We start from the raw sequence: 25797 nt of genomic DNA, 5'->3' as shown, positions 1-25797 counted from the left end.
GGTAATGGAAGAGTGAGTTCCAGTGAAGCAGTTCACCTTCCTGTACCGTTGGCCACTCGCACACCAGCTGCCAGCTTCTCTCTCGCTTTCTTTCTTGGACTCTGACTACTGTCCTTTCAGCTTGCTAAGTGCAAATTCTGATACATTTGTGTTTGAAAGAGAGGCCAAAGGTCAGGAGGAGAGGCCAGGGATCAGAAGGAAGAGGGCTAAAGAATCAGAAGAGAGGAGAGGTCGGGGCAGGAGCAGATGCAGTGGTCTTGGAATGTCTTGCTGGACTGTAACAATCACAGCTGATTTGGGCCTCTCAGGCGGGAAACAGAACCCAGCCCCTCTCCCTCTGGGGTGCCGCTCATTTCACTGTCCTGGGCTGCCTCCTTGAGGACCCAAGAATTCAGCTGTGCAGACAAGGTCTGAGTCCATGACACAGGAGAAGGGAAGAACTTAGAAGAAGGGAAACCATGAGGACAAGAAACTGCCCCGGCCCAGCAAAACGGGCACACTGTCTGGTGCCTGTTAGAGTGTTTATTGATCAGCCCTTTTCCTCTTAGACATTGACAGTCCCAAAAACCTGGTGACTGACCAGGTGACGGAGTACACTGCCACTGTCTCCTGGGACCCCGTGGAGGCTGACATTGACAGGTATGTGGTCCGCTACACCTCTGCTGACGGAGAGACCAAGGAGGTTCCAGTGCGGAAGGATCAGAGCAGCACCGTCCTGAAGGGCCTGAAGCCAGGTGTGGAGTACATGGTCGATGTGTGGGCCCAGAAGGGGGCCCGGGAGAGCAGGAAGGCCAACACCAAGGCTCCCACAGGTAAGGGGCATCGCTCTTTGGCAATCTCACACCTTTTAGGCTAAGCCTGTGGGAGGATGTTTTTATTTATTTATTTTTATTTGTTCTTTTTAGATTTACATGACAGTAGAATGTATTTTGTCATGTTATACCCACAGGGAGGATATCTTCCCATTCTTGTGTTGGTACATGATGTACATGAGTTTCACTGGTCTTGTATTCATATGTGAACATATGAAAGTTATGTCTGATTCACTCTACTGTCTTTCCTATTCTCATGCTTACTTCCCTTCATTCCCCTTTGAACAGAGTTCCCCAGTGAACTCTGTTCCATCCCCTCCGTTGTGTGTTAGCATCCACATATCAGAGAGAACATTCAGCCTTTGGGTTTTTGGGATTGCCTTATTTCACTGAGCATAATAGTCTCCAGTTCCATCTATATGCTGGCAAGTACCATAATTTCATTTTATTTATAGCTGAGTAATATTTCATTGTGTATCGTACCACATTTTCTTTATCCATTCATCTGCTGAAGGGCACCAAGTTTGGTTCCCTCTTAGCTATTGTGAGTTGAGCTGCTATAAACATTGATGTGGCTGCATCACTTCAGTATGCTGATTTTAAATCCTTTGAGTATAGACGGAGGAGTGGGATAACTGAATCAAATGGTGGTTCCATTCCAGGTTTTCTAGGAACCTTTATACTGCTTTTCAGAGTGGTTGCACCAATTTGCAGTCCCACCAACAAAGTTTGAGTGAACCTTTTTCCAGTGGGAGGATGTTTGGTTTTCCTTGTCTAATATTGGCAGAAATCAGTAACATGTAGAAGACCTGGATGGCAGACCTTTGTCATATTCTTCCCACCATCCTTCAGTGACTTTGAACACATTATCTTATAACAAAGACCGTGGATTCAGCCTCAAATTTGGGTTTCATAAAGATTAGTGGTGATTGGTCATGTCCACCCACTATACCTCCAATTGTGTATTTCCTTTCTGGTCTGTCATCAAAACACTTTCAGAAAGGTTAGAGATTTAAAGAAGACACATACTTTAGGATCTGCATGCTGGGTACCGTGGGAGATGGCTTTTGTTGTGCTCACTAGGGAACAAGGGAAGGTTATTGCTTTCTTAGTGGATAAATCCTGTTTTTGAATAGTTTTTACTAATTTGGGGATCCCACGGTTGTAATTATATGGGATAACAGTCCACAATTTTAGTGCTTTTCCAACTCTGTTTCTAATTTTTAAGAACAATCTTATTAAGATGAATTTACATATTATAAAATTTGCTCCTTAAAAATATACAATTTCAGGGGCTGGGGCTATGGCTTAGCGGTAGAGCGATTGCCTTTGCATGGAGGCACTGGGTTCGATCCTTAGCACCACATAAAAATAAATAAACAAAATGAAGGTATTGTGTCCATCTACAACTAATATATATAGTACAATTCGACAATGTTAGTGCATTCAGAGCTGTGCAGACACCACCACAGTCTGTTTCAGCACACATCACCAAAGAGAAACCTCATATCCATTGCCAATTGCTCCCTGTCCCCAGTCTTTGCAGCCCTAGATAACAGCTGCTAACTGTTCACACATCTCCCTGCCCTGAGCATTTCATATCCAGGGTAAACATAACACCTGGCTTGTGCCCAGCTTCCTTCCTGAAGCATGGTATTTTCCAGGTTCATCCATGTTGTAGCCTGCATAGGTACTTAATTTTGTTGTGAATTAATATTTAATTGTATGGATACATACATTTTATCCATCACCAATTATTGGATATTAGAGTTGTTTCCACCTTTAGCTATTTTGAATAATGATACTATGAACATTTGTGCACAAGGTTTTATGTGCACATATGTCTTCATTTCTATCAGGTGGGAACTTTCTAGACAATTTGCTAATCCTATCCTTTAATCTTTGAGGTACTACCAAACTATTTCTGAAGTGTTTGTGTTATTTTACATTCCCACCAGCAATGATTTATGGTTGTGTGTGTGTGCGCGCGCGTGTGTGTGTGTGAGAGAGAGAGAGAGAGAGAGAGAGAGACAGACACTAGGATTGAACCCAGGGCCTTGTGCATGTTAAAAAAGTACTCTACCACTGAGTTATATCCTCAGTCCTTTTAAAAAATATTTTGACACAGGGTCAAGTTACCAAGGCTGGCCTGAACTTGTGTTCCTCCTGCCTCAGTTTCCTGAGTAGCCAGTCATACCAGGTGTGCCACTGTGCCCACCTGAGCGTTATTTGTTGAAATAGTAGAACAGAAATTTGTTGAGATAGTAGAACAGGAATCAGACTTGCCCATTTTGCATCTGAGAATGCTCAAATATAGTGCAGTGCAGTATATCTACAGGTCGCTCAGCTGATGTGATGATTCATGGTTTGATTCATAAAATATTCATGGATTATCAAGGTATAGGTATCCTCAAATCTGTTTAGTGAAAGGCCTGCATTTACAGATGAGGAATGTGAAGCACAGTCAGAGGCAGTGAGGGTCCTAGGCCATGGCTGGCTGAGGGCAGAGCTGGAGAAGACCCTTGGTCTTCTTCCTGCAGCCAGGGAGCTTCCTACCCCTCAGCTCAGCCTCAGGCTTGGACCAGAGCCCAGCCTCTCTCACTCTGGGGTGCTGCTCATTCTACTGTCCCGTGCTGCCTCCTTGAGGATTCAAGAATCCAGCTGTGCAGACAAGGTCTGTGTCTGTGACACCCCTAAAAACAAACATAGGAGAAGGGAAAACCATGAGAACAGGAAATTCCTCAGCCCAGCAAAATGGTCTCACTCTCTGGTGCCTGTTAGTAGTGTTTATTGATCAGCACTTTTCCTCTTAGACATTGACAGCCCTCAAAATCTGGTGACTGACCAGGTGACAGAGAACACTGCCACTGTCTCCTGGGACCCCGTGGAGGCTGACATTGACAGGTACGTGGTGCGCTACACCTCTGCTGACGGAGAGACCAAGGAATTTCTGGTTGGGAAGGATCAGAGCAGCACTGTCCTGACGGGCCTGAGGCCAGGGATGGAGTACGCTGTCCATGTGTGGGCCCAGAAGGGGACCCAGGAGAGCAAGAAGGCTTACACCAAATACCCCACAGGTAATGAATGCCATTCTTTGGGAATGTAACACTTGTTATGCTAAGCCTTTGGGAAGTTGAGTTTTCCTCCTCTGAAATTGGCAAAAGTCCATGATTTGTAGAAGACCTGAATGATAGACCTTTGTCATACTACTCACCTCATGCTTTAATGCTGTTTAACATGTTATCTCATTATAAGGAGCTTATCTATATTCAGTCTCATAGTTTGACTTCAGAAAGATTAATGATGATTAGTCATATTCACCTACTGTACCTCCAATTATGTGTTTCTTTTGTAGTTAACCTCAAAATACTTCTAGGAAGAGAAGAGATACAAAGAAGCCATACATGTTAGGATCTGTGAACTAGTTACATTAGGGAGATGGCTTTTGTGTTTGTCATATATAGCCTTTATAATGTTGAGATAGGTTTCTTCTATCCCTAGTTTCTTCAGTGTTTTTAGCATTTATGGGTGCTGAGTTTTGTCAAAGGCATTCTCTGTAACTATTGAGAAGACTATGTGATTTTTGTCCTTAATTATATTTATGTGGTAAATTACATTTATTGATTTGCATATATTAAACAATCCTTGCATCCCTGGGATAAAACCAACATAGTCATGATATATGATCTTAACATATTGTTAAATATGATTTGCTAATATTTAATTAAGGATTTTATCAGGGATACTGGTCTGTAGTTTTCTTTCCTTGATGTGTACTTATTTGTTTTTTTTTTTTAAATATTTGTTTTAGTTGTAGATGGACACAATACTTTCATTTTGTTTATTTATTTATTTTTTAATGTGGTGCCAGAGATCGAACCCTGTGCCTCATTCATGCTAGGCAAGCACTCTACCACTGAGCCATAATCCCGGTCCAACTTATCTGGTTTTAATAGAGTGATATTGGCTTCATAGAATGAATTTGGATGTGTTCCAAAACTCTGTTTCATGGAATAATTTGAGAAAAATTGGTATTAGTCCTTCTTTTTTTAAATTTTTTTTTTTTTAGTTGTTGATGGACCTTTATTTTATTCATTTATTTGTACGTGGTGCTGAGAATTGAACCCAGTGCCTCACACGTGCTAGGCAAGTGCTCTACCACTGAGCCACAACCCCAGCCCCGGTGTTAGTTCTTCTTTAAATGTCTGGTAGACTTCAGCTGAAAATTCATTTGGTTCTGAGCTTTTCTTTTTTGGAAGACTTTTTATTACTGCTTCTATCTCATTGCTAGTTATTGTGTTGTAGGGACAGATGAGGCAAGGCACCGAAGATAGTAGGAAACAGTTTTATTTGGCTGCAGCCAGGTTCAGAGGGCATAGCTTTTGCTGTAATCAATTAATCCCCTGAACCCTGAGTTCAGGGAGTTTCAGAGTTTTATACCCAGCATGTAAAGGGAGGGGCTCAGAAGTTCACAGTCTGTAAAAGTTCACATAAAAGCCGCTTTTTCTTTCACTGTTTTGGGAAAGTTAACTCTTCATGGACAACACCTGAGAAGGGGAGAGCTTCTTCTTCCCTTCTTCCCTCCCCTGCCATGGAGTCCAGTTGGTAACTTATCTTAAAAATGTACACATCTCTGTGAAGCCCATCTCAAGACCAGAGCCTTGTTTGCACATTTCTACAAAGTACTATACTAGATATGTTCATGAAAAACTAGTAAGAGGTGTCCAGCACCTGGAGTGCTGGTATCTTCTCTGCCAGTGGCCAAGTAAAACAGGGTGACATGAAAATAGGAAGTTTATCTACATTGAACTCTTTTGCAGAGACTCTTTTGCTGACAGTTCTAATATCAGCCACGGTGAAGATTTCTGGAGAAGCCCAGTTAAAGACTTTTCAGCGGAAAAAGCGGGTGCCACTTCAATTGGTCTTTTTACGTTTTCTGTGTCCTCTTGATTCAGTTTTGGCAGTTCATATGTGTATAGAAAGGTGTCCATTTCTTCCAGGTTTTCCAATTTATTTGGAGTATAAATTTTCAGAATAGTCCCATATTTTCAAAATAGCCTCCTTTTACATCTCTAATTTTATTAATTTGGGTCTTCTCACTTTTCCTTTGGTTAGTTTGGCAAAGGGCTTATCAATCACGTTTATTTTTTCGAAGAACCAATGTTTATTCCATTGATCCTTTGTATTTTTTTTTTCTCAGAATTTTTTTTTAATTTTAGCTCATCCATTTCCTTCCTTCTACAGATTTTGGAAGTGGTTTGTTCCTATGTTTCAAGGAGCTTGAGATGCAGCATTAGGTAGTTTATTTGGGATTGTTCTTATTTTCCTATATTGGCACTCATAGTTATAAATATTTCTCTCACCTTCATAATGTTGCAGACATTCTGGCATGTTGTATTGCTATTTTCCTATTCTCATTTGATTCTAAGAATTTTAAAATTTATCCCCTGATTTCTTATATCATTTACTCATTATTCAAAATGATGTATTGTTAAAATAAAACTAAAAGATAAAAAAGTATATTGTTCACAGCTAGGGGTGTAGCTCATTGGTAGAGCTTATTCAGCTGTTTTGGATGAAATATTCTACAGATGTATGTTAAGTCCATTTGCTTTATATTATTGGTCAGATCCAAAGAGTCTTTATTAAGTTTATGTCTGGATAACCTATCTATTGGTGAGAGAGGTATGTTGATATCACCCAGTATTATTGTATTGGGGTCTACTTGAGTCTTTGAATAGTATTCGCTTTAAGTAATTAGGTGCACCAATGTTTTGTGTATAAATATTTACTATTTTTATATCTTCTTATTGGATTATTCCCTTTACCTGTATGAAGTGATTAATTTTGGCTTAAAAATTTGATTTGTCAGGCATGAGATTAGCTACTCTGCTTGTTTGGGGCTCCATTTGCATGGGATGTCAATTTCTATCCTTTAAATTTCAGCCAGGGGCTGTTTTTGCTTGTAGGGTGAGTCTCTGGCAAATAGTTCAGTCTGGTTTTTAAAAATCTATTCTGCCAGCCTATGTATTTTAACCAATGTTATTATAGATATATTTATTAATTCCTGCCATTTTGATTTATTGATAATGTTTAACTTGGTTCTATTTTCTTAGCTACTCCATAAATAAGATTTGTTCATTTGTGTGTGCACTCTGTTTTTAATTTTATTTAAAAAATTTCTCTGTGTGAGATATTTATTTAAGTATTTTCTGTAGTGCTGGCTTAGTAGTCATGAATTCTTTTAGTTTCTTCTTATATTTAAAGTTTTTTATTTCTTATTTGATTCACAGGTGTTATCCACAGGCTTTGTGTTAATTCTCTCTGTTTTTGTTATAGGAATGCATGTCCTTAAGTGGGACCTGAGGACACCCATAGTATTCCTACTTGGGGTCTGGTTGTTAGTTTGGGGGTTTTTGTCTCTTCTATTCTTTGTATTAAAGTATTACTGAAGTTTGGGTGTGGTAGTTTATGTGTGGAGCAAATTGTACTGTCTCTTGGCTGGGTATAGTTCAGAAGCAGAGTTTCTACCCTGTGAACTTGTAGTGCCCTCTAGTTTCCTAGCACTTCACATAAAAGGGGAAAATATATAGAGCATTAAAAAACATTACATACTCTGTGCCTACTATGAAATCTACAGCACTAATTATCACAAAAACAGGAATGGCTGGGTTAGCAGCTGACAAGAGCAAAAACAGTAAATAGCCCTGGACTAGATCTGGCATTAAACAGCAGGTGTCGACTACGCTGCCCACAGGACAATGACTGCAACACCATGAACAGGGAGGGCGGAGCTATATACAACAATTAGTTCTGAGAGATTATAAAAATATAGTTCATTAAAAGAAAGAAATTATGATAGAAAGGTAAAAGAAATTTTAAAATGTTCAAGATGTGAACAGAGAGAATGCAGAAGATATGTAGCAAGTAATGACTATAAAGAAGAAGGAAAACAACAACAACAACAGACAACAAAGATTGAGACAAAAAGGAACAAGAGAAACAAGTAAAAAAAATAAACAAGAATCCCTAACTCTCATAAGACAAGGAAAAATAACTATCATTAAAAAATTGCCAAGAATGAGAAAAAAAGAAAGAAATATAACCATTACCAATATATATCCATGACCAATCAGCATAGCAAGAACACACACACACATACACACAATAAAAAAGGAAAAGGGATAAAGATTCTTAGAAAAAAATGAAAGAATTGTCTCCACTGAAGTGGTCATAACTGTTGATGAGGATGGATGGTCACTGCTCATCCCTGAGGGTCAGTCCTTCTTTCTGTTTCTTCTTGTGTTATGTACAGAGAGAAAGAGACACATGAGAGACAGAGACACAGAGAAAGGGCTGGGGAAACAGTTCAGTTGGTAGAAAGCTTGCCTCTCATGCACAAGGCCCTGGGTTCAATCCCCAGTACCACAAAAAGAAAAAAAGAAAAAAAAAATACAAAGAAAGAGCAAGGGCTGGCAGTTGCTAACCACTTCCTTTTTAGAAATGTTCACCAAGTTTCCAGCTAGAGTGGCTCTAAACTGAAGCTGGTTGAGATAGCTCTCAGTTTCCCTTCTCACCAGTATAAGGTAGGATGGAATGGGAAGTACGTTAGTTGAGTGTTGTCTGCCCAGACCAGATGGATGCACTCCCAGGGTGAGGCTGCTTAAAGTTCTAAGAGGGGAGTTCTGGTGGCTGGGGCTTACGTCTAAATGGGCCTTAGGGACTTTGTTGGGTGTTGTCTTCTCTGGAGAGGTTAGATCAACCCACTTCTAGGGCCAGATTCAGATCTCTGCTGGGAGTCTGGATCACCTCATGGAGCAGGGGAGCCAACCCTCCAAAGCTCTCACACACTTTGCTGGCCATGGATATGGTCTTCCAAGGCTGTGAGAGTAATCATGCCCACCAGTTCAGCTTCCCAACCCTGTTCAGCTGGTCACGTGAGCTGCCCGACTCAAAGGGAAAGTGAGTTTCCCTCCCCGTGGGATTTCTGATTTGGATCCCCCTGGGCACCATCTTCTCTGTGCCTGTTTCACGTACATTCTGCCAGGTCCACCCTAGGCCACAGACAGGTGCTCTCCAGGGCAGCATGGCAGAGTTTGCTGTGATCTCCTGGTTCCTGCAGCAGCAAGCTGCAGCATGGCTGCCTCAAGGTGGCCCCCACCTCAGCCCTCTGCAGCCAGTTGAGAAAGAGAGGACTTTTCAAACCCTAGCTCCTGTGCAGCCTCCGAATCAGGCAATTTCAGGCCACTTGTCTAATCTGTCGGTTTTCCCTCCTCACATCTGTTCACTGTGTTTATTTCTGTTGGTATCATCCCTGCCTCTGCAGTGAGCTGCTGCTGCTGCTGCTGGCTTGGCTCCAGTGTACTCTTTGCTGTTCTTTGTTAAATACACCTGAATAGAGGCTGGCTTTCTGATAAAGAATCTCAGTAAATTTCCTCTTTCACCCACTTTGCTGAGAAGCAGTATTCCTGCTGCTTGAATCTGGGGCCACAAGGCCACTGGAACTGCAGCTTTCCTCTGATACGCCCTAGCTTGAATTGCCATAAATCCTGTTTTGAATAGTCTTTACTACATTTGAGGATCCCATGGTTGTAGTTGTATACAATAACAGTTCACAATTTTAGTGCTTTTCTGTCTCTGTTCCTCATTTTTTAAGAAGTCTTATTAACATGCATTTATATATTATAAAGTTCACTCCTTTAAAATGTACAATTTGACAGTTTTTGTGCATTCAGAGCTATGCAGACACCACCACAGTCTGTTTCAGCACACATCACCAATGAGAAACCTCATATCCATTACTGATTGCTCCCTGTCCCCAGTCTCTGCAGCCTTGGTAATAGCTGCTGTCTCTCCACACATCTCCCTGTCCTGAGCATTTCACATGCAGGGTAAACATAATACCTGGCTTCCTTCCTGAAACATGTTATTCTCCAGGTTCATCCATGGATCATTACTTAATTTCGTTGTGAATTAATATTTCACTGTGTAAATATACCACATTGTCTTTTTCACCAGCTGTTGGGCTTGTGAGTTATTCCCACTTTTTAGCTGTTGTGAATAATGATGGTTGGCTATTTGCATTTAATTTTTTTTTCTGCTTCTGGGGATCAAACCCATGGTAGGCAAGTGCTCTACCACTGAGCTTGATCCCACAACCCTGTATACAAGTTTTGTGTGCATATATATCTTCATTTATCTTAGATATATGCTTAAGTGTAGAATTAATCTAATCATTTGGTAATTCTATCTTCAATTTTGAAGGAACTCCCAGGTATTTCTGTAGTGGTTGTGTTGTTTTGCTTGCCCAATACCAATAAATGAGGGTTAGTTTTAAAATTTCTTTTGTCCTCAGAGGAATTTGTTAAAATACTATAATGGAAACCAATATGCCCATTTTGCAGTTGAGAATGTTCAAATAAGTGAAAGTCAGGATTTCTACAAATCACATAGCTGATAATTCATGGTGTGCTTCATAAAATATTCATGAATTATCAAATTATCAAGGTACCTTAAAAATCTGTCTAGTGAAAGGCTCACATTTAAGATGAGGACTGTGAGGTACAGAGGCAGTGAGGGGTGCAAGGCCAGAGCTGGAAAGACCCATGGTCTGGGGGCTGCAGCCAGGGTGCTTCCTGCCCCTCAGCTAAGCCATAGGCTGAGACCAGAACCCGGCCCCTCTCACTCTGGGGTGTTGCTCATTTCACTTTCCAGTGCTGCCTCCTTGAGGACCCAAGAATCCAGCTGTGCAGACAAGGTCTGTGTCTGTGATACCCCTGAAAAACAACACAGGAGAAGGGAAAACCATGAGAACAGGAAACTGCTTCCGCCCAGCAACATTCTTGCTCTCTGGTGCCTGTTAGAGTGTTTATTGATCAGCACTTTTCCTTTTAGACATTGACAGCCCCCAAAACCTGGTGACTAAACAGGTGACAGAGAACACTGCCACTGTCTCCTGGGACCCCGTGGAGGCTGACATTGACAGGTACATGGTGCGCTACACCTCTGCTGACGGAGAGACCAAGGAGGTTCCAGTGGGGAAGGATCAGAGCAGCACCGTCCTGACGGGCCTGAGGCCAGGTGTGGAGTACAGAGTCTACGTGTGGGCTCAGAAGGGGAAACAGGAGAGCAGAAAAATCAACACCAAGGCTCCCACAGGTAAGGGCATCGTTCTTTGGCAATCTAACACTATGCTGGGCCTGTGGGAGGATATTTAGTTTTCCTTGTCTGATATTGGCAGAAATCAGTGACCCGTAGAAGACCTGGATGGCAGACCTTTGTCATACTGTTCCCACCATCCTTCAGTAACTTTGAACACATTATCTTATAATAGGTCCTTGGATTCAGCCTCATATTTGGGTTTCGTAAAGATTAGTGGTAATTGGTCATGTCCACCCACTGTACCTCCAATTGTGTGTTTTCTTTGTGGTTAGTCATCAAAACACTTTCAGAAAGGGTAGAGATATAAAGAAGACACATACTCTAGGATCTGCATGCTGGGTACCTTGGGAGATGGCTTTTGCTGTGCTCACAAGGGAACAAGGGGAGGTTATCACTTTCTTAGTGGATAAATTCTGTTTTGAATAGTCTTTTTTTAAATTTTTTTTTTAGTTGTTGATAGATCTTTATTTTATTTATTTATACGTGGTGCTGAGAATCGAACCCAGTGCCTCATACATGCCAGGCAAATGCGCTACCGCTGAGCCACAGTCCCAGCTCCTGTTTTGAATAGTCTTTACTAATTTGGGTTCCTCGTTGTAGTTACATGGAATAACAGTTCACAATTTTAGTGCTTTGCCATCTCTGTTTCTCATGTTTTAAGAAGTCTTATTAAGATGCATTTGAATATTATAAAATTTGCTCCTTTAAAATACATAATTTGACAGTTTTAGAGCATTCAGAGGGGTGCAGACACCACCACAGTCTGCTTCAGCATATTTTCAACACCAATGAGAAACCTCTTATCCATTACTGATTGTTCCATTCCCAATCCTTGCAGCCGTAGGTAACAGCTACTGTTACCTCACTTCTCCCTGTCCTGAGCATTTCACATCCAGGGTTAACATGATACGTGGCTTTTTGTGCCCGGCTTCCTTCATGAAGCATGGTATTTTCCAGGTTCATCCATATTGTAGCCTGCATAGGTACTTAATTTTGTTGTGAATTAATATTTCATTGTATGGATACACCATATTTTGTTCGTCAGTTTTTGGACTTTTGTATTTTTTTTGTTTTACAATTGTGCATAATGATGCTATGAGGATTTATGTATAAGTTTTGTATGAAGCTATATGTATATAGCTTCTGTGTATATATACATATAGCTTCAAACAAAATTTATACATAAATCCTCATAGCATCATTTTATATATATATGTACATATATCTTCATAAAAAAGATTTTATATATATACACACACATACACACATACACATATCTTCATACAAAACATATATATATATATGTTTTGTATGAAGATATGTGTATGTGTGTATGTGTGNTATATATATATATATATATATATATATATATATATATTTCTTTTAGGCATCTGCCCAGAAGTGTGATTACTATATCACTTGGTATTTCATTTTTTTTTCCTAGCTGTACTGGGAATTGACTTAGGGTCTCTGACATGATAGGCAAATACTCTACCAGTGAACTACATCCACAGTCCCTTCTTAAAATTTTGAGACAGGTCTTGCTAAGCTGCCAAGGCTGACCTCAAATTTGGTAATTTTTCTGCCTCAGCCTCACAAGTACCTGGGTTTACTGGACGTGCCACCAGGCCTGGCTTTGTAGTTCTATTCTGAATTTTTGAGGGACTGCCAGGATGTTTCCATAGAGGTTAAATCATTGTATGTCCAGCAGCAATGAATGGTGGTTATTTCCTTCATTTGCTTTAGCCTCAGAAGAAGGTATATTTTTTTGAGTTGTAGAGCAGAAATCAATATCCACGTTTGCAGTTGAGAATGCTCAAATTCAGTGCATGATTTCTACAAGTCACAAAGTTACATTTATTAGGTTTGATTCATTAAATATGGGATATTATGGTACCTTAAAAATCTGTATAGAGTAGATGGGCATGGTGGTGCGTGCTTGAAATTCCAGCCCCTCAGAAAGCTGAGGCAGAAGGGTGTCAAGATCAAGGCCAGGGCTGTGGCTGTGGCTCAGTGGTAGAGCACTCGCCTAGCACGTGCAGGGCCCTGGGTTTGATCCTCAGCACCACATAAAATAAATAAATAAAATAAAGGTATTGTCCAACTGCAACTAAAAAAAAAAAAAAAAAGATTAAGGCCAGTCTGTGCAACTTAACAAGATTCTATCTCAAAGTAAAAAACAAGAGTGTTTGCCTAGCATCTGTGGGGCCATGGGTTCTATCCATAGTACCACACCACACCACACCAAATAAACAAACAAATAGCAAACATCCACATTTACAGATGAGGAATGTGAGGCACAGTCGGAGGCAGTGAGGGGTCCAAGGCCATGGGCAGCTGGGGGCAGAGCTGGAGAAGACCAATGGTCTGGGGGCTGCAGCCAGGGTGCTTGCTGCCCCTCAGCTGTGCCTCAGGCTGAGTCCAGAACCCAGCCCCTTTCACTCTGGGGTGCCACTCATTTCATTGTCCTGGGCTGCCTCCTTGAGGACCCAAGAATTCAGCTGTGCAGACAAGCTCTGAGTCCATGACACAGGAGAAGGGAAGAACATAGAAGAAGGGAAATCATGAGGACAAGAAACTGCCCCGGCCCAGCAAAACGGGCACACTCTCTGGTGCCTGTTAGTAGTGTTTATTGATCAGCCCTTTTCCTCTTAGACATTGACAGTCCCAAAAACCTGGTGACTAAACAGGTGACAGAGAACACTGCCACTGTCTCCTGGGACCCTGTGGAGGCTGACATTGACAGGTACATGGTGCGCTACACCTCTGCTGACGGAGAGACCAAGGAATTTCTGGTTGGGAAGGATCAGAGCAGCACTGTCCTGACGGGCCTGAGGCCAGGTGTGGAGTACACAGTTGATGTGTGGGCCCAGAAGGGGGCCCGGGAGAGCAGGAAGGCCACCACCAAGGCCCCCACAGGTAAGGTGACACCTATCATACGGCACCTATGGGAGGTCAGAGTTTATTTCCTCCTGTGACGTGGGAAGAAGAGGATAATCTATGCAGGGGCAGGACAGTCTCCCTGGGTACTGGACACATTCCATGCCATTCCTCACTTCCTTAACTGGTTTCCTTAGAGGTCAGTTCCTCATGTCATTCTCTAAGCTATTTTTGGATAGTGTATCTAACAAATTCTCTTCTGTGTGCTGGTGCTGGAGATATTATTGATGTTCTCAGTTAGTTTGAATAGGAATAGTAAATAAAAATAAATACTATTTAGAGTGCAGTAAAAGTTCAACTTTATAAGTGTGACTTCTAATAGAGCAGATAGATGTATGGGGTTTGCTTTACTACAAATGAATCATACCTTTAAAATGAGTTTGTGACTATAAACGATGATTACTTCTCTGAATGAGATGGATATGGTGTAGGTATAGAGAACGTGATGACACAGTTGATTTGGGGGTCTGTGACCTAAGTGACACTGATGAGGTCAGAGTGTTCTTGGGTGAGTTGGGGTGTCACAGTAAGCACATTGAAACGCCCAAATAACAATGACTTAAGCAAGAGAAAAGTTTATTTCCGTGTGTAGAATACCAGAGTGTAGTGGGCCAGGGTTTTGAGGATAAGCATAATTTTTGCGTTATATTCTTACCATTGTAGAAGAGATATGTGACCATATTGTGGACAGTGATTTAACTATCAAATCAATATGACAAGTGGATCCATATATACGGAAGAATATTAAATTAGGGTTTGAATTTTTGCCGACTTATTTTGCAACATGTGCCAAGCATTTTCCATGTGTCCTGTCCTCTGTTAGCACTGGGGACATGAAGGGGAATAGATGCAGCCTTCTCCTGCAGCATTTGGTTGTGACTGTTAGAATCTCCTTCTATGAAAAGAGAGGTCTTCACTGACATGAGGGCAGACATAAGGGTGTTAGCTCCCAGATCCTCCTCCACTCAGAACCTTGCACACTGCCTACAACGTGCCTTGTGATGAGGAAAGGCTCCCTGTGCCTTACTAAATGAACAAGAAGATCTGTGAAGCTTTCGGTAGAGGTGATAGACCAGATTTTCAGATTCTTGTTGACAGTGCTTTGTAGTTGAGAAGACAAGTGTATCCAGGGAGAGAGATGTATGTTCATGAACTAGTTAGAAAACAAATGAGATGAAAACCCACAAAACTTGAAAGAGTCTCATCACAGGCAAAATGGCCACCAGTTTCTGCACCATGGAACCTGTTCATAGCGTGTACTGATCAGCACTTTTCCTTTTAGACATTGACAGCCCCAAAAACTTGGTGACCAACCAGGTGACAGAGAATACCGCCACTATCTCCTGGGATCCAGTGCAGGCTGACATAGACAGGTACATGGTGCGCTACACCTCAGCTGATGGAGAGACCAGGGAGGTCCCAGTGAGGAAGGAGAAGAGCAGCACCGTCCTGACGGGCCTGAGGCCAGGTGTGGAGTACACAGTCCACGTGTGGGCCCAGAGGGGGGCCCGGGAGAGCAAGAAGGCTTACACCAAGGCCCCGACAGGTAATAGGCTCCACTCTTTGGGAATGTCAGAGCTGCTGTGCTAAATCCATGGAGTCAAGTTTGTTTCCCTTTTTTCTATTGGTAGGTAACGGGGCGGGGGTAGGGGGGCAAGTAGAGCAAATAGGATAATTAACACAGCTTATTGCATTAATGAGCTATTGTTTCTTCATGATGACACAGTTGATTTGGGGGTCTGTCACTTAAGGGACTGTGGGCTGTTTTTGCAGGGTGCTTTAGTACATTTTCTGATGCTATAATAGCATTCCACAGATCGTGTGAATTGTAAACAAAACAAGTTTATTTGGTTTGTGGTTCTGGAGTCTGAAGTCCCAGAACTTGGTGCTGTCATCTGCTGATGACCTTTGTGCTGTGTCATAACTTGGCAGGAGGGCAAGAGAGACAGCAAGAGGGCTCTGACCTTATCCTACCTTGTGATCTCTCACCTACTCCTGTGATAATGACACTAATCCATGAGTGAGGGCAGAACCCTTGTGACCCAGTCATCTCTCAGAGTTTCCACTGCTTAATGCTGATACAGTAACGGTTCAATTTCATGATGAGCTTTAGAGGAGTCAGGCATTCAAACCAGAGCCATTCACCTAACGAGGGAAGGAAGCATAGCAATAGACTCCACTGAGTAGTCCCTCCAATGGCTTAAAAATCTTTCTAAAGTCTATGTTTCTCACCATTGTGCTTCTCAGCTATAGAACATTTTAGGAATAAGCTGAGTATGGTATACTCCTGTAATCCAACTATTTGGGAGGCTGAGGCAAGAGGATTACAAGTTCAAGGCCAGCCTGGGCAGTCCTAATGAGACCCTGTCTCAAAAGTAAAAAAATAAAAAGCATTGGGGGGGTGCATAGCTCAGTGGTAGAGCATCCTTGAGTTCAACTCCCCATAGAAAGAAAGAAACTATAGAAATAATGTAAATAATGTAAAACAATTCAAAATTCCTAAAACCAGTGGATTAGGAATTGTTTTGTGGCAGGCTATTTTATGTAGGTTTGACTTAATGCATACCTTATAGTTAAGTTATAAACATTAATTGGGCAGCTAGAGCTCTGTTCCAACATGCAGCTAACTTAACGAACATCTTCTCAGTTGGCAGTCGTGGAGATAGAGCCGTGAACAAAATAAATATGGCAGCACTCTGAAAGTCCACTGGGAGAGGGACAGTAAACAAAAAGTCAAATCTATGATTATGAATTATGATGAGTTCTGGGAAGGAGATGAACATGATGCAGGTGTAGAGAACAACAGGGAGGGGTGGTCCTTAGCGGGGTGAGGGAGTACTGATAACAGACACCTTGATGGAGACACCCAAATAGCAGTTGTTACAGGAGGGGAATCTGTTCCTGTGTTTAAAATGGCAGCGTGTAAGGGGGCCAGGGCTGTGTGGTAGCTCCCTGGTGCAGGACACCCAGGCTCCTTGTCTGTGGTTGTTCAGTGGACTCCAGGGAGTTGGCCTCATTTACTTGGCAACAGCTGCATCTGCATTCCAGCCAGTGGGAGGGGCCTGGGAAAGGGCAGGCATGACTGGCATATTGCACACATAGATTCTTCCTATTCACTGTCAGATCCAAGACACAGTGCCAGACCGCACTACAGAGAGGCTGGTAATGAGGTCTTCATCTGAATGGCCATATGCCCAGTTTTACTTCTCTTTTTCTTTCCAGTGTTGGGGATTAAATCCTCATGCATGCTAGGCAAACACTGTAGCTCTATAGCTCTGAGCTACATCCCCAGCCCTTAGTTTTAACTTCCTTAAAATTTTCCTGGAAACTATTTAAGTTGCATCTAGCTAGTGTGACTATTTAGTTTTTAATTAATTAAGAATAACTAAAATAAAAATTATTTCCTCAGTCGAACCAATCACATTCAGATAGTCAATAGCATGTGTGGCTAAGGCTACTGTATCAGACAGTGCAAATTCCAGAAATATTGGTTGCATCATTGCAGAGATCTGTTGGACAGTGTGCTTACAGAAGAAGGAGAGGGTAGATACTGGGGAAAAAGCTATTTCTGGCATAGGCAAGAGCATGTGTGATGGCCCTGAGCAGGAACAGCCCAGGAGATGGTTGCAGAGCTGAAAGAGGATGATATCTTTGAACACAGAAGGTGAGCTGGCAAGTGTCTTGAGATGAGGTGGGAAGGAGCAGGGTTAGGTCATCCAGGACCACATGGCACCTGAAAGAGGAAGTATGTTATATTTACTAGTCAAGAGTGACATAATGCAGTATTCAAAAACATTTTGCACACCATAGTGAGGAGAATAAATGGCAGAGAGAAGGCAAGGGTAGAAGCAGGAAGATTAGTAAAGAAATTATTATAAAAATCTGGGTGAGAGATGGTGATGATTTGGATAAGTGTGGTGGCAGTAGGAAGAGAGAAAAGGGGTTGCTGGGAGTATATTGTATAAGTGACAGTGCTTGTTGATCAATGAGATGTGGGGTAAGAAGAAAATAAGGAATCAAATATGACCTTTGTTTCTGATTTGAGCAACACAGAAGATTGTGGTACCATTGTTTTGACAAGCAAGGCTGAGAGATAAATGTTTGGGAAGGAATGTGAGACTTTTAAATATTTAAGCTTGGAATATCTGTGAGGTTTTTTGGTAAATTGAGTGATTTATTCATTAATTCCAACACATGTTTAGGGGGTGTCTAATACAGGCGGGGCACTGTGGTAGATGAGCAGCAGTTGACTCAAGCCAGGGGCTCAGAATTTTGTGAAGCCATGAGCATCCAGTTGACACTTTAAGCTGTGGATGTGTGTGACTCTCCCAGGGAGAAACGCAGAGAGAGAGGAAAAGAGGGAGCTTTGGCTGGTTCTTGAAGGTTTCCAACAGAGGACTGAGGATGAAGTGGAGGAGCCAGTCAGTTAGGAGGAAAATCTGGGGAGTGTGTAGCTCTTGGCAGAGCTGAGAGTTCCAAGAAGGAGGGCAGGGATCAGCTCTGCCAAATGCTCTCAAATGTCAAGTAAAGTGAGGATTTCAAGTGTCCACTAGAAAGTTGTCCTTGGTGACCCTGACTAGCAGATTAGTGGTGTGTTGTAGGCAGGTGCCAAACATGAAGTTGAGGAGTGAGCCGGAGACGGGTGGGGTTGAACATGCAGGTGCCTCCCTTGAGTCTGTCAGCTCAGAGGTGCAGGGGATAAGTGATGCTGGGAGAGATGGGGACCCTAAGGCTGGTGTGTCTGGACTGATGGCAGAGAAGGGGAGGCTGGTGGTGCAGGAGAGAGGGCAGAGGAGAAGGACGAATACGTGGGCAGGAGAGGGGCTTCAAAACTCAGAGCAAAGAGGGTCCAGTCTTGGTTTGAGCACAAGAAAATAACAGGAACTTGGATAAAAGTCTTCGTTTCTCTGGTCTTCCATTCTCTTTCCCTTTTTATAAGTCGAGAAGTTTGGGAGGGTTGATTTCTCAGCTCTCAAATTTGGTGAAACACAGTAAATAGAAACCATGGTGATCATAAGAGTGTTTCAGCTATGCTGACTCATTTTGATGATCAGATTTTTACTGTCAATTTTGGTAAGAACTACAAGGTCAGAAAATTTCTGTATTTATAAATGTAGAGAATATCTGATTCCTTCCAGTTTTAATATTCAGTGGCTTGTTTCCCTAGAAAATGGAAGCCTCTTACCCCTGTTTTTAAATGAGGTCCTACCATTATTAATGACAATGGAGAGTGGCTGGAATGGGGAGAGTGGTGAGATGTCCTTTTTTGGTTCTAAATCTTTTCTAAATCTTTCAAAAAAGAAATCGACAGCCCCAAAAACCTGGTGACCAATCGAGTGACAGAGAACACCATTACCATCTCCTGGGACCCCGTGCGAGCCACCATTGACAGGTACATGGTGCGCTACACCTCAGCTGATGGAGAGACCAGGGAGGTTCCAGTGGGGAAGGAGAAGAGCAGCACCGTCCTGACGGGCCTGAAGCCAGGTGTGGAGTACACCATCCAGGTGTGGGCCCAGAAGGGGGCCCGGGAGAGCAAGAAGGCCAACACCAAGGCCCTGACAGGTATTCGAGGGACCAGCCAAGGGAACCCTTCACACTTATCATGACTGGGTGGGGAGGGGTTCAGGAAGTGAGCTTGATTTACCCGAGGACATTCTTCAAGGCTGTTTCCTATTTACATTTTTGAAATGATACTCTGACGTATGACCATCCAGAGAAGATTGCGTGTAGAGCCCGTGGTGGGATGGTTGTCCAAAACATGGCTGCCCCTAGCCACATACTCTCAGCCCAGCCGTTGGACTCTCTGGCCCTTGGTATCAGAACTGGTTGGGCCTCAACTCCAGGTGGAAGAGGAGAGGCAGGGACCTCAGTCTGTCTCTTCCAGGGTGGGGGTGAGGCGTCGCCATGGGGTGAGGCCGGCATGCCATATCCAGTTGCTCACCCAGGGTGCTGGGCTGTGTGTGTTTGTGTGGGTGAGGGTCTCTAGGCTTGGCTGAGCATCATGGAATCAGGCTGCAGTAGGAGCTGGAGGTCTGTGGTCATTCAGGCAGTTTGGGCAAGTTCTGTTCATACCCTTTATGGTCAAGTGCACCAACTGGGGCCTCTGGAATTAGAGGTGCCCTAAGTTTCTTCATGATTTTAATTTTATTGAAAATTAGCCAGTATTTTTAACCCTCGAGTGAATATGTGCTTTTAGCAAAAGTTTTCAAACTAAAGAAATCTATGTAAAAACAAAACAAAACCACCTCTTCTTTCCACCCCAGACTCCCCACACCTGTGTGCTCTCCCAGTGAGCAGCAAACAGGGTCTCTGTCCCTGCCTTCTCCTTCTTTCCCTCCATTTCTCTCTTGTCTCCCCCATTCCTTTCATGGTCTCTTCCTTCTTCATCTTCTCTTTACCTCACTTTTCCCATTTGTAAAGACAGGAATGAAATTTTCATCTTTCTACTTCATAGAAATGTGAAAGTAACCAAGAAAGACATCTCAAGTCCATGACCAGGGGACTAGTGGCTGTCAAAGAGGTGGCAGGAACTAGGTTAAAATGTTTAAATAGTTACAATTTTGCAAGCAAATTCAATTTTTTCCGTGTGATGGGTAGAATAAGATCCATGCCAGATGTTTTAGAAAATCAAACAAAGCTGATATTACAGAAACTCGAAATTTGTCAAAACAACCTAATTCAAAACAACAGCTGTTTGTCTGATTTCTATTAAAATACTGCAGTTCTGTTCTCTGCTGAAATGCTACTGGGTAGAAAATAGCCCAGAGACGTTTTTTTGGGAACTTCTAAATTAAAATCGCCTTCAATGATGAAGTTTCTTCAAAATGGAAATTTCCATTCATGTCTTATTTAGTTTAAAAAAAAATTTTTTTTGAAGAACTGTCTGACCAGTTATTATGGTGGTGACTAGTACTTTTGCACATGCCCATGCCCGCGCACTCCCCCTGGTGTTTGGTAGGGAAGTACACGTGAGAAAATCTGCTTATTCTACCCCCTCCCCATGCCTCCATCGCTCCCTTCATTTTTCTCTGTGTAAGTACTGTCTTGTCCCACTTCTTTCTGTGCTGGGTATGCATTACCAGCAGACACCAATGTATGCCACACCCGTGGGTATTTAAGAAATGTAATTTCTTTGTATTTCCATCGTGGAAATTATCTTTCCATGGAACTTAATTTTTATCATAATCCCGGTTGTGCTTCACAGTGAGCACACCAGAGTTGTGCTTGCTGAGGCATCCCTGGTTCCTGTGTGGGGGCCCTTCTAGGTCTGTGGCTGTCTCCTGGCTCCACATCACCCTGGGAGCCCTGCTGTCTCCAAGAACTCATTGCTCCCCTGCGCTGCTCATCTCCACTGCTTTATGGGAATCTGCTAGGGGAGGCGGGGGCCCAGATTTGGGCCTTTGGGACCCATCCAGCACCCTATTTCTTAATCTTCTTGTTCTCAGTGGGTCTGTACTTTTGGAAACAGAGGACAGGAAGTCCCTTTGGTAAGGAAAAACTTACACTGGAAGGAAGAGAAATGGGAGGATATGTAGGGAGAAAATATATACCAATAGTTCAGAAATGGCCTTGCCTCAGCTGTACCTTAGTAATGATAATTACCTGCCTTTTTATTTACAGAAATTGACCCTCCCAAAAACCTCCGTCCATTTGGGGTAACACATTCTGGTGGGGTGTTAACCTGGATGCCTCCCTCTGCTCAGATCGATGGCTACATCCTGACCTACCAGTTCCCAAATGGCTCAGTGAAGGTACTGGATATTCTCTGTCTTTTCCCTTAGTGTCCTGTCTCCACAGCCTCTGTGTGGAGGTACTGACTGGGCAGATCACCTCAGTTGCTGTCTGGCTGGCAACATGCTAATCATGCCGTGGGTCCTCATCGATCACAGGCTGTGTATACCAAACAGCTAAGCACAGTCATTTGTGAACACTGGTCTCAGTGTTAGGTCTAAGCTTTGTGCCTGCTCCTAGCTGACCACTGTGCATTTGCTGGCGGCACATCTTCCCTGTGTTATTTATTTTTATAACCAGTGAGGTTATAAAATGTGAGGTCTGCGAGGGCGGGGAATCATTGTCCATTTTCTTTATAGCTATATCTAAAGTGCTTAGGATAATGCTTAGCACATGGTAGGTGCTCAATAAAAATATATTGAATGAATTGACAAATCCTTATTTAAGGGTTGTATCTACCCTTGAATCTGAAGGCCAGCAAATTTTCAAAACTTGTCCTTCTCTCTCCTTGGTAAGGTAGAAAGAAAGGCAGAAAAAAAGGAAGGCATTTTGACTTATTCGTTATTACAATGAATGCTTCTGACAGTCCTGCTAGGAGAGGTAGCCCTGTGCTTGTAGAGGGAATAAGATGGGAAATACCAGCTACTTCTGTGTCCACAGATACAATGGCCAGTTTCACTCCCTTTTAAATACCTCCTCGGCCCATCATTGTCAGCAAATTGCTGCTAGTGGTGGCTGTGGTCAGTGCTCTGGTGGGTGTCTGAAGAAGAAGTCCTTAGGGTCTGGCAGTGCTGGAGGAGTGGCGGTGCCTGGCTCTCAGCTTGTATTCCCAGTAGTGCTGAATCTCCGTGGCAGGGCCCTCAGAGAGGTGGCTAGGACCCACTGGGCTTCTGGGCTGCCACTGAGCCCTCGGAGAGCTTCTGTCAGTAGCACCAAGGAAAGCTTCAACATCCAGCATGCTGGGGCCATAAACCGCATCACTGACCACCCACTTCTTCTTTGCTTGGTAGGAGGTGCAGCTCCGAAGGGGCGACCAGAGGTTGGAGTTGCAAGACCTGGAGCAGGGCACCACCTACCCTGTGTCCTTGGTTGCCTTTAAGGGTGATCGCCGGAGCAGGAGCGTCTCCACCCCCCTCTCCACAGGTGACGAGAATCCTGGCCTCTGAATGGCAGTGCCATAGAGGACAGGCAGTGGCAAGGCTGGAGTGAGCGAGTGCTTGCAGAGTTCCGGATTTCTTGGGGCATGGGGCAATGCAAACGGAGTTAAGGATTTCAAAGAAATCCATCCCACAGTGGAGACAGTAAAGTCAGAGTGAAAGGGAGAGTTATTTTGTGGGAGAATTGGATTGGGGGAGAAAGTGATGTGAACTTAGCCTTAAAATGCCTTTGCAGAGTTTGATGAGAGCAGAGTTAAGTGAGGAAAATAAAATGTGTATGAAGAGTTTGAAGGAGCAAAATAGCAGAAGGTTATGAACTGATTTCCTAACAAAATAGCTTGCCTTACGGACAGGGAAAAGCCCCCCCCCTTGCCCTTCTCACCACACTGTCCCTCTGCTCGCCTTCCAGTTGATGCCCGTTTCCCACACCCCTCGGACTGCAGCCAGGTGCAGCAGAACAGCAACGCTGCCAGTGGTCTCTACACCATCTACATAAATGGCGACGCCAGCAGGCCCTTGGAGGTGTACTGTGACATGGACACGGACGGAGGCGGCTGGATTGTGAGTCCTGCAGAGCCTGGGAACTCTGTGGAACACCGACTGCCTTCCTAGGGAGCTGGTCACAGCTGCTCACGGGGTGTTGGGGCTCTAGTTCATTTTTATCCAGGGGACAGAGGAGCTTTGGGGACTTGCAGCTGCTTTGAGAGTGATCCCAACCTACTGTAAGGACAGAGCTTCGTACTGACTACTGGTCATAGATCAGGCTTGGTTAAATAAGGCTGGTGACCACGTGGCTTGTGTGCGTTACTTATGTTCCTAAACATTTGTAAACATGACCCTGTCCCAACAGCTTTAGAGTAAGTGGGAGGATTATTATACCTGTTTTACAGACAGGGAAAGTGAAGTCCACAGAGAAAAACACCTTGACTGAGTCACACAAGTTAATGACAAAGTCATTATTATATATATAACTCCAGCCTCCTTACTCATTAGTTTATATTATATAATATATTATATGTATTATATTATATATATTATATTGTATATATTATATATTATATTATATTAGTTATATTATATATATAACTCCAGCCTCCTTACTCATTAGTTTTTCCCAATGGGTCACCTCAGGCCATTCAAGATGGAAACACGTGGCCTCTCTGGGGACTCAGTCCTCAGGATGACAGAGCCTATTGTCTAGGTTCTGCCACCCTGGCTCCACAGGACAGAAACAAGGCCTTTGGGGATTTGATTTGAAAGACTAAGACCTGAAAGGGGGAAGCTTGGACAGAGTTCTAGTAGTTTCTCTTCTCTGAGGAGGTTTTCTTTTCTTGAGCCATTGTCCCTTAAACTGCACAGCCTCTCCTTTGATTCCATGCCTGATCCAGTCATATGAAGGTGGTGATCTGATCCTTCTATCTCCCTCCCCTCTCCTCCCCGTGTCTGAACCGATAGAAGCTCTCACTGCCTCACCCAGCACGCGACCTTTGCCTGCTGTGCACTGTCAACCCACTGTGGAAATGGAAAGTGCCATCTCTTAGTGCCCAAGCTATATTCATTTACACATTTGCTCAGGGGCCTGGGAAACCAAAGACACTTGAGCATCCATGGCTGAAATGAGACCATCCGAGGGGCAGCATCAAGAAAACTCACTGTCTGCACAGGGGCATTTAACAGCTGAAAAGCCGTCATTGGATAGGATGGGAATTTTGGATGGGGAGAATTCCCGATTGATCCGTAGAATATCAGAGCAGAATGCAACGAGGGAAGTCTTCCACCTGACCAGCGCCCCCTGCACCTGCTGCTGTTCATCGGCACTGGTGTGACTCTGGGCATTCAAACCCTTCCAGCCTGAAGCCCAATTTGCTGCCACTGTGCTTGTAATTGACCATTGGCCCGTTGTGCTGCCTAGTGTGGCTTTCGAAAGCCAAACCCACATAGGAAAGAAGACATCTGTCTAGGATAACTTTAGAATGAGCTCTGTCAGTCTGGCTGCCTGGAAAACTTGCAAACTATTGCACAGTGTTTATTGAGGACCTACTGTGTGTTAGGCACTATTTTGTGCACTCAAGATCTAGTAGTGAACAAATCAGACTGAAAGCCCCCCCCCCCCCCCCCCCCCCCCCCCCCCNCCCCCCCCGTCGAGAAGCCTGTTTTCTACCTTCTGTGCAAAAGACATCCTGAGACCACCCTTCATCCTCACCAACACCCGTCCCCCAGTCCCTCTCAAGTCAAGTTCTCTGTCCCCTGGAGGTGAACCACATGAGCCAGGACCCTGCAGGGTTCACTGCAAAGCCACATGCTCCAGAAAACATGTGGAATCCCGAAAAGTTCTCCACATAGTTTACTGACAATTTTCACTTTGGGGGTTCTGGAGTCTTCTGTCACTGAAGGCTGACCTAGAGAACATTGCTTCTTTTGAGCCTTTAGAAGGTTTTTAAGAAAATTCTCCATCCTGGGTGGTGGGACCCCACTTTGATGAACAGGCTGGAAGAACACTGCCCTGGGGCAACTGGGGAACCCCGGGACTGCTGAAATGTTTCCATCTTGTAAGTCTCAGGGACTGAATCAGAGGCTCTTTCCAAGGCATTTAAAGGCAATTTTGATTTTTTTCTTCCTGTTTTAGTCATTTAGGATATTAAGTTCTTGAGTGTAAGGCCTGTTTTGGCACATAGAGCCAGACACAAAGAGATTCTTCTCCCATGAGACTGGTTCACTAAGGGGCTCTTGTTATTCCCAAATAGTTCATTATGGAGTGTGTTGGTGTCAGAAAGGGAATGGACTAGATTCTGAGTGGCTCAATTAATGCTGCCTGATCAAGGTGTATAAATGATCCCTGGGAGTCAATTCACTCAAAGCTGATTTAATACAATGCGAACAAGCATTTATTGAGATATAATAATATTATTATGTATATGTGCCAGACTCTGAGTTCAATGTGTTATGATTTACTGTGATTAATGACCTTGCTTAAAGCCCTGATTTTAACCCAT

General features: G+C 43.3%; 1 protein-coding gene across 2 annotated transcripts in view; it reads left to right on the top strand.

Moving 5' to 3' along the window:
- Tnn (tenascin N) overlaps positions 1-25797 on the top strand; it is a 73392-nt gene that overhangs the window by 33061 nt on the left and 14534 nt on the right. The window contains exons 10-18 of one of the 2 annotated variants that reach the window (XM_015491789.2): positions 549-812; positions 3626-3889; positions 10707-10970; positions 13629-13892; positions 15196-15459; positions 19215-19478; positions 21537-21667; positions 22658-22790; positions 23214-23365. In XM_015491789.2, coding sequence (XP_015347275.1) covers positions 549-812; positions 3626-3889; positions 10707-10970; positions 13629-13892; positions 15196-15459; positions 19215-19478; positions 21537-21667; positions 22658-22790; positions 23214-23365 — 2000 coding nt within the window. The remainder of the gene's footprint in view (positions 1-548; positions 813-3625; positions 3890-10706; positions 10971-13628; positions 13893-15195; positions 15460-19214; positions 19479-21536; positions 21668-22657; positions 22791-23213; positions 23366-25797) is intronic. The other variant, XM_048809997.1, reaches the window with a different exon arrangement.

The sequence above is a fragment of the Marmota marmota genome, unplaced genomic scaffold (genome assembly GCF_001458135.2).
Source record: "Marmota marmota marmota unplaced genomic scaffold, marMar, whole genome shotgun sequence".
Classification (NCBI taxonomy): domain Eukaryota; kingdom Metazoa; phylum Chordata; class Mammalia; order Rodentia; family Sciuridae; genus Marmota; species Marmota marmota.
Note: the sequence above shows the minus strand (reverse complement) of the source record. Positions and strands in the feature narration are given on the sequence as shown.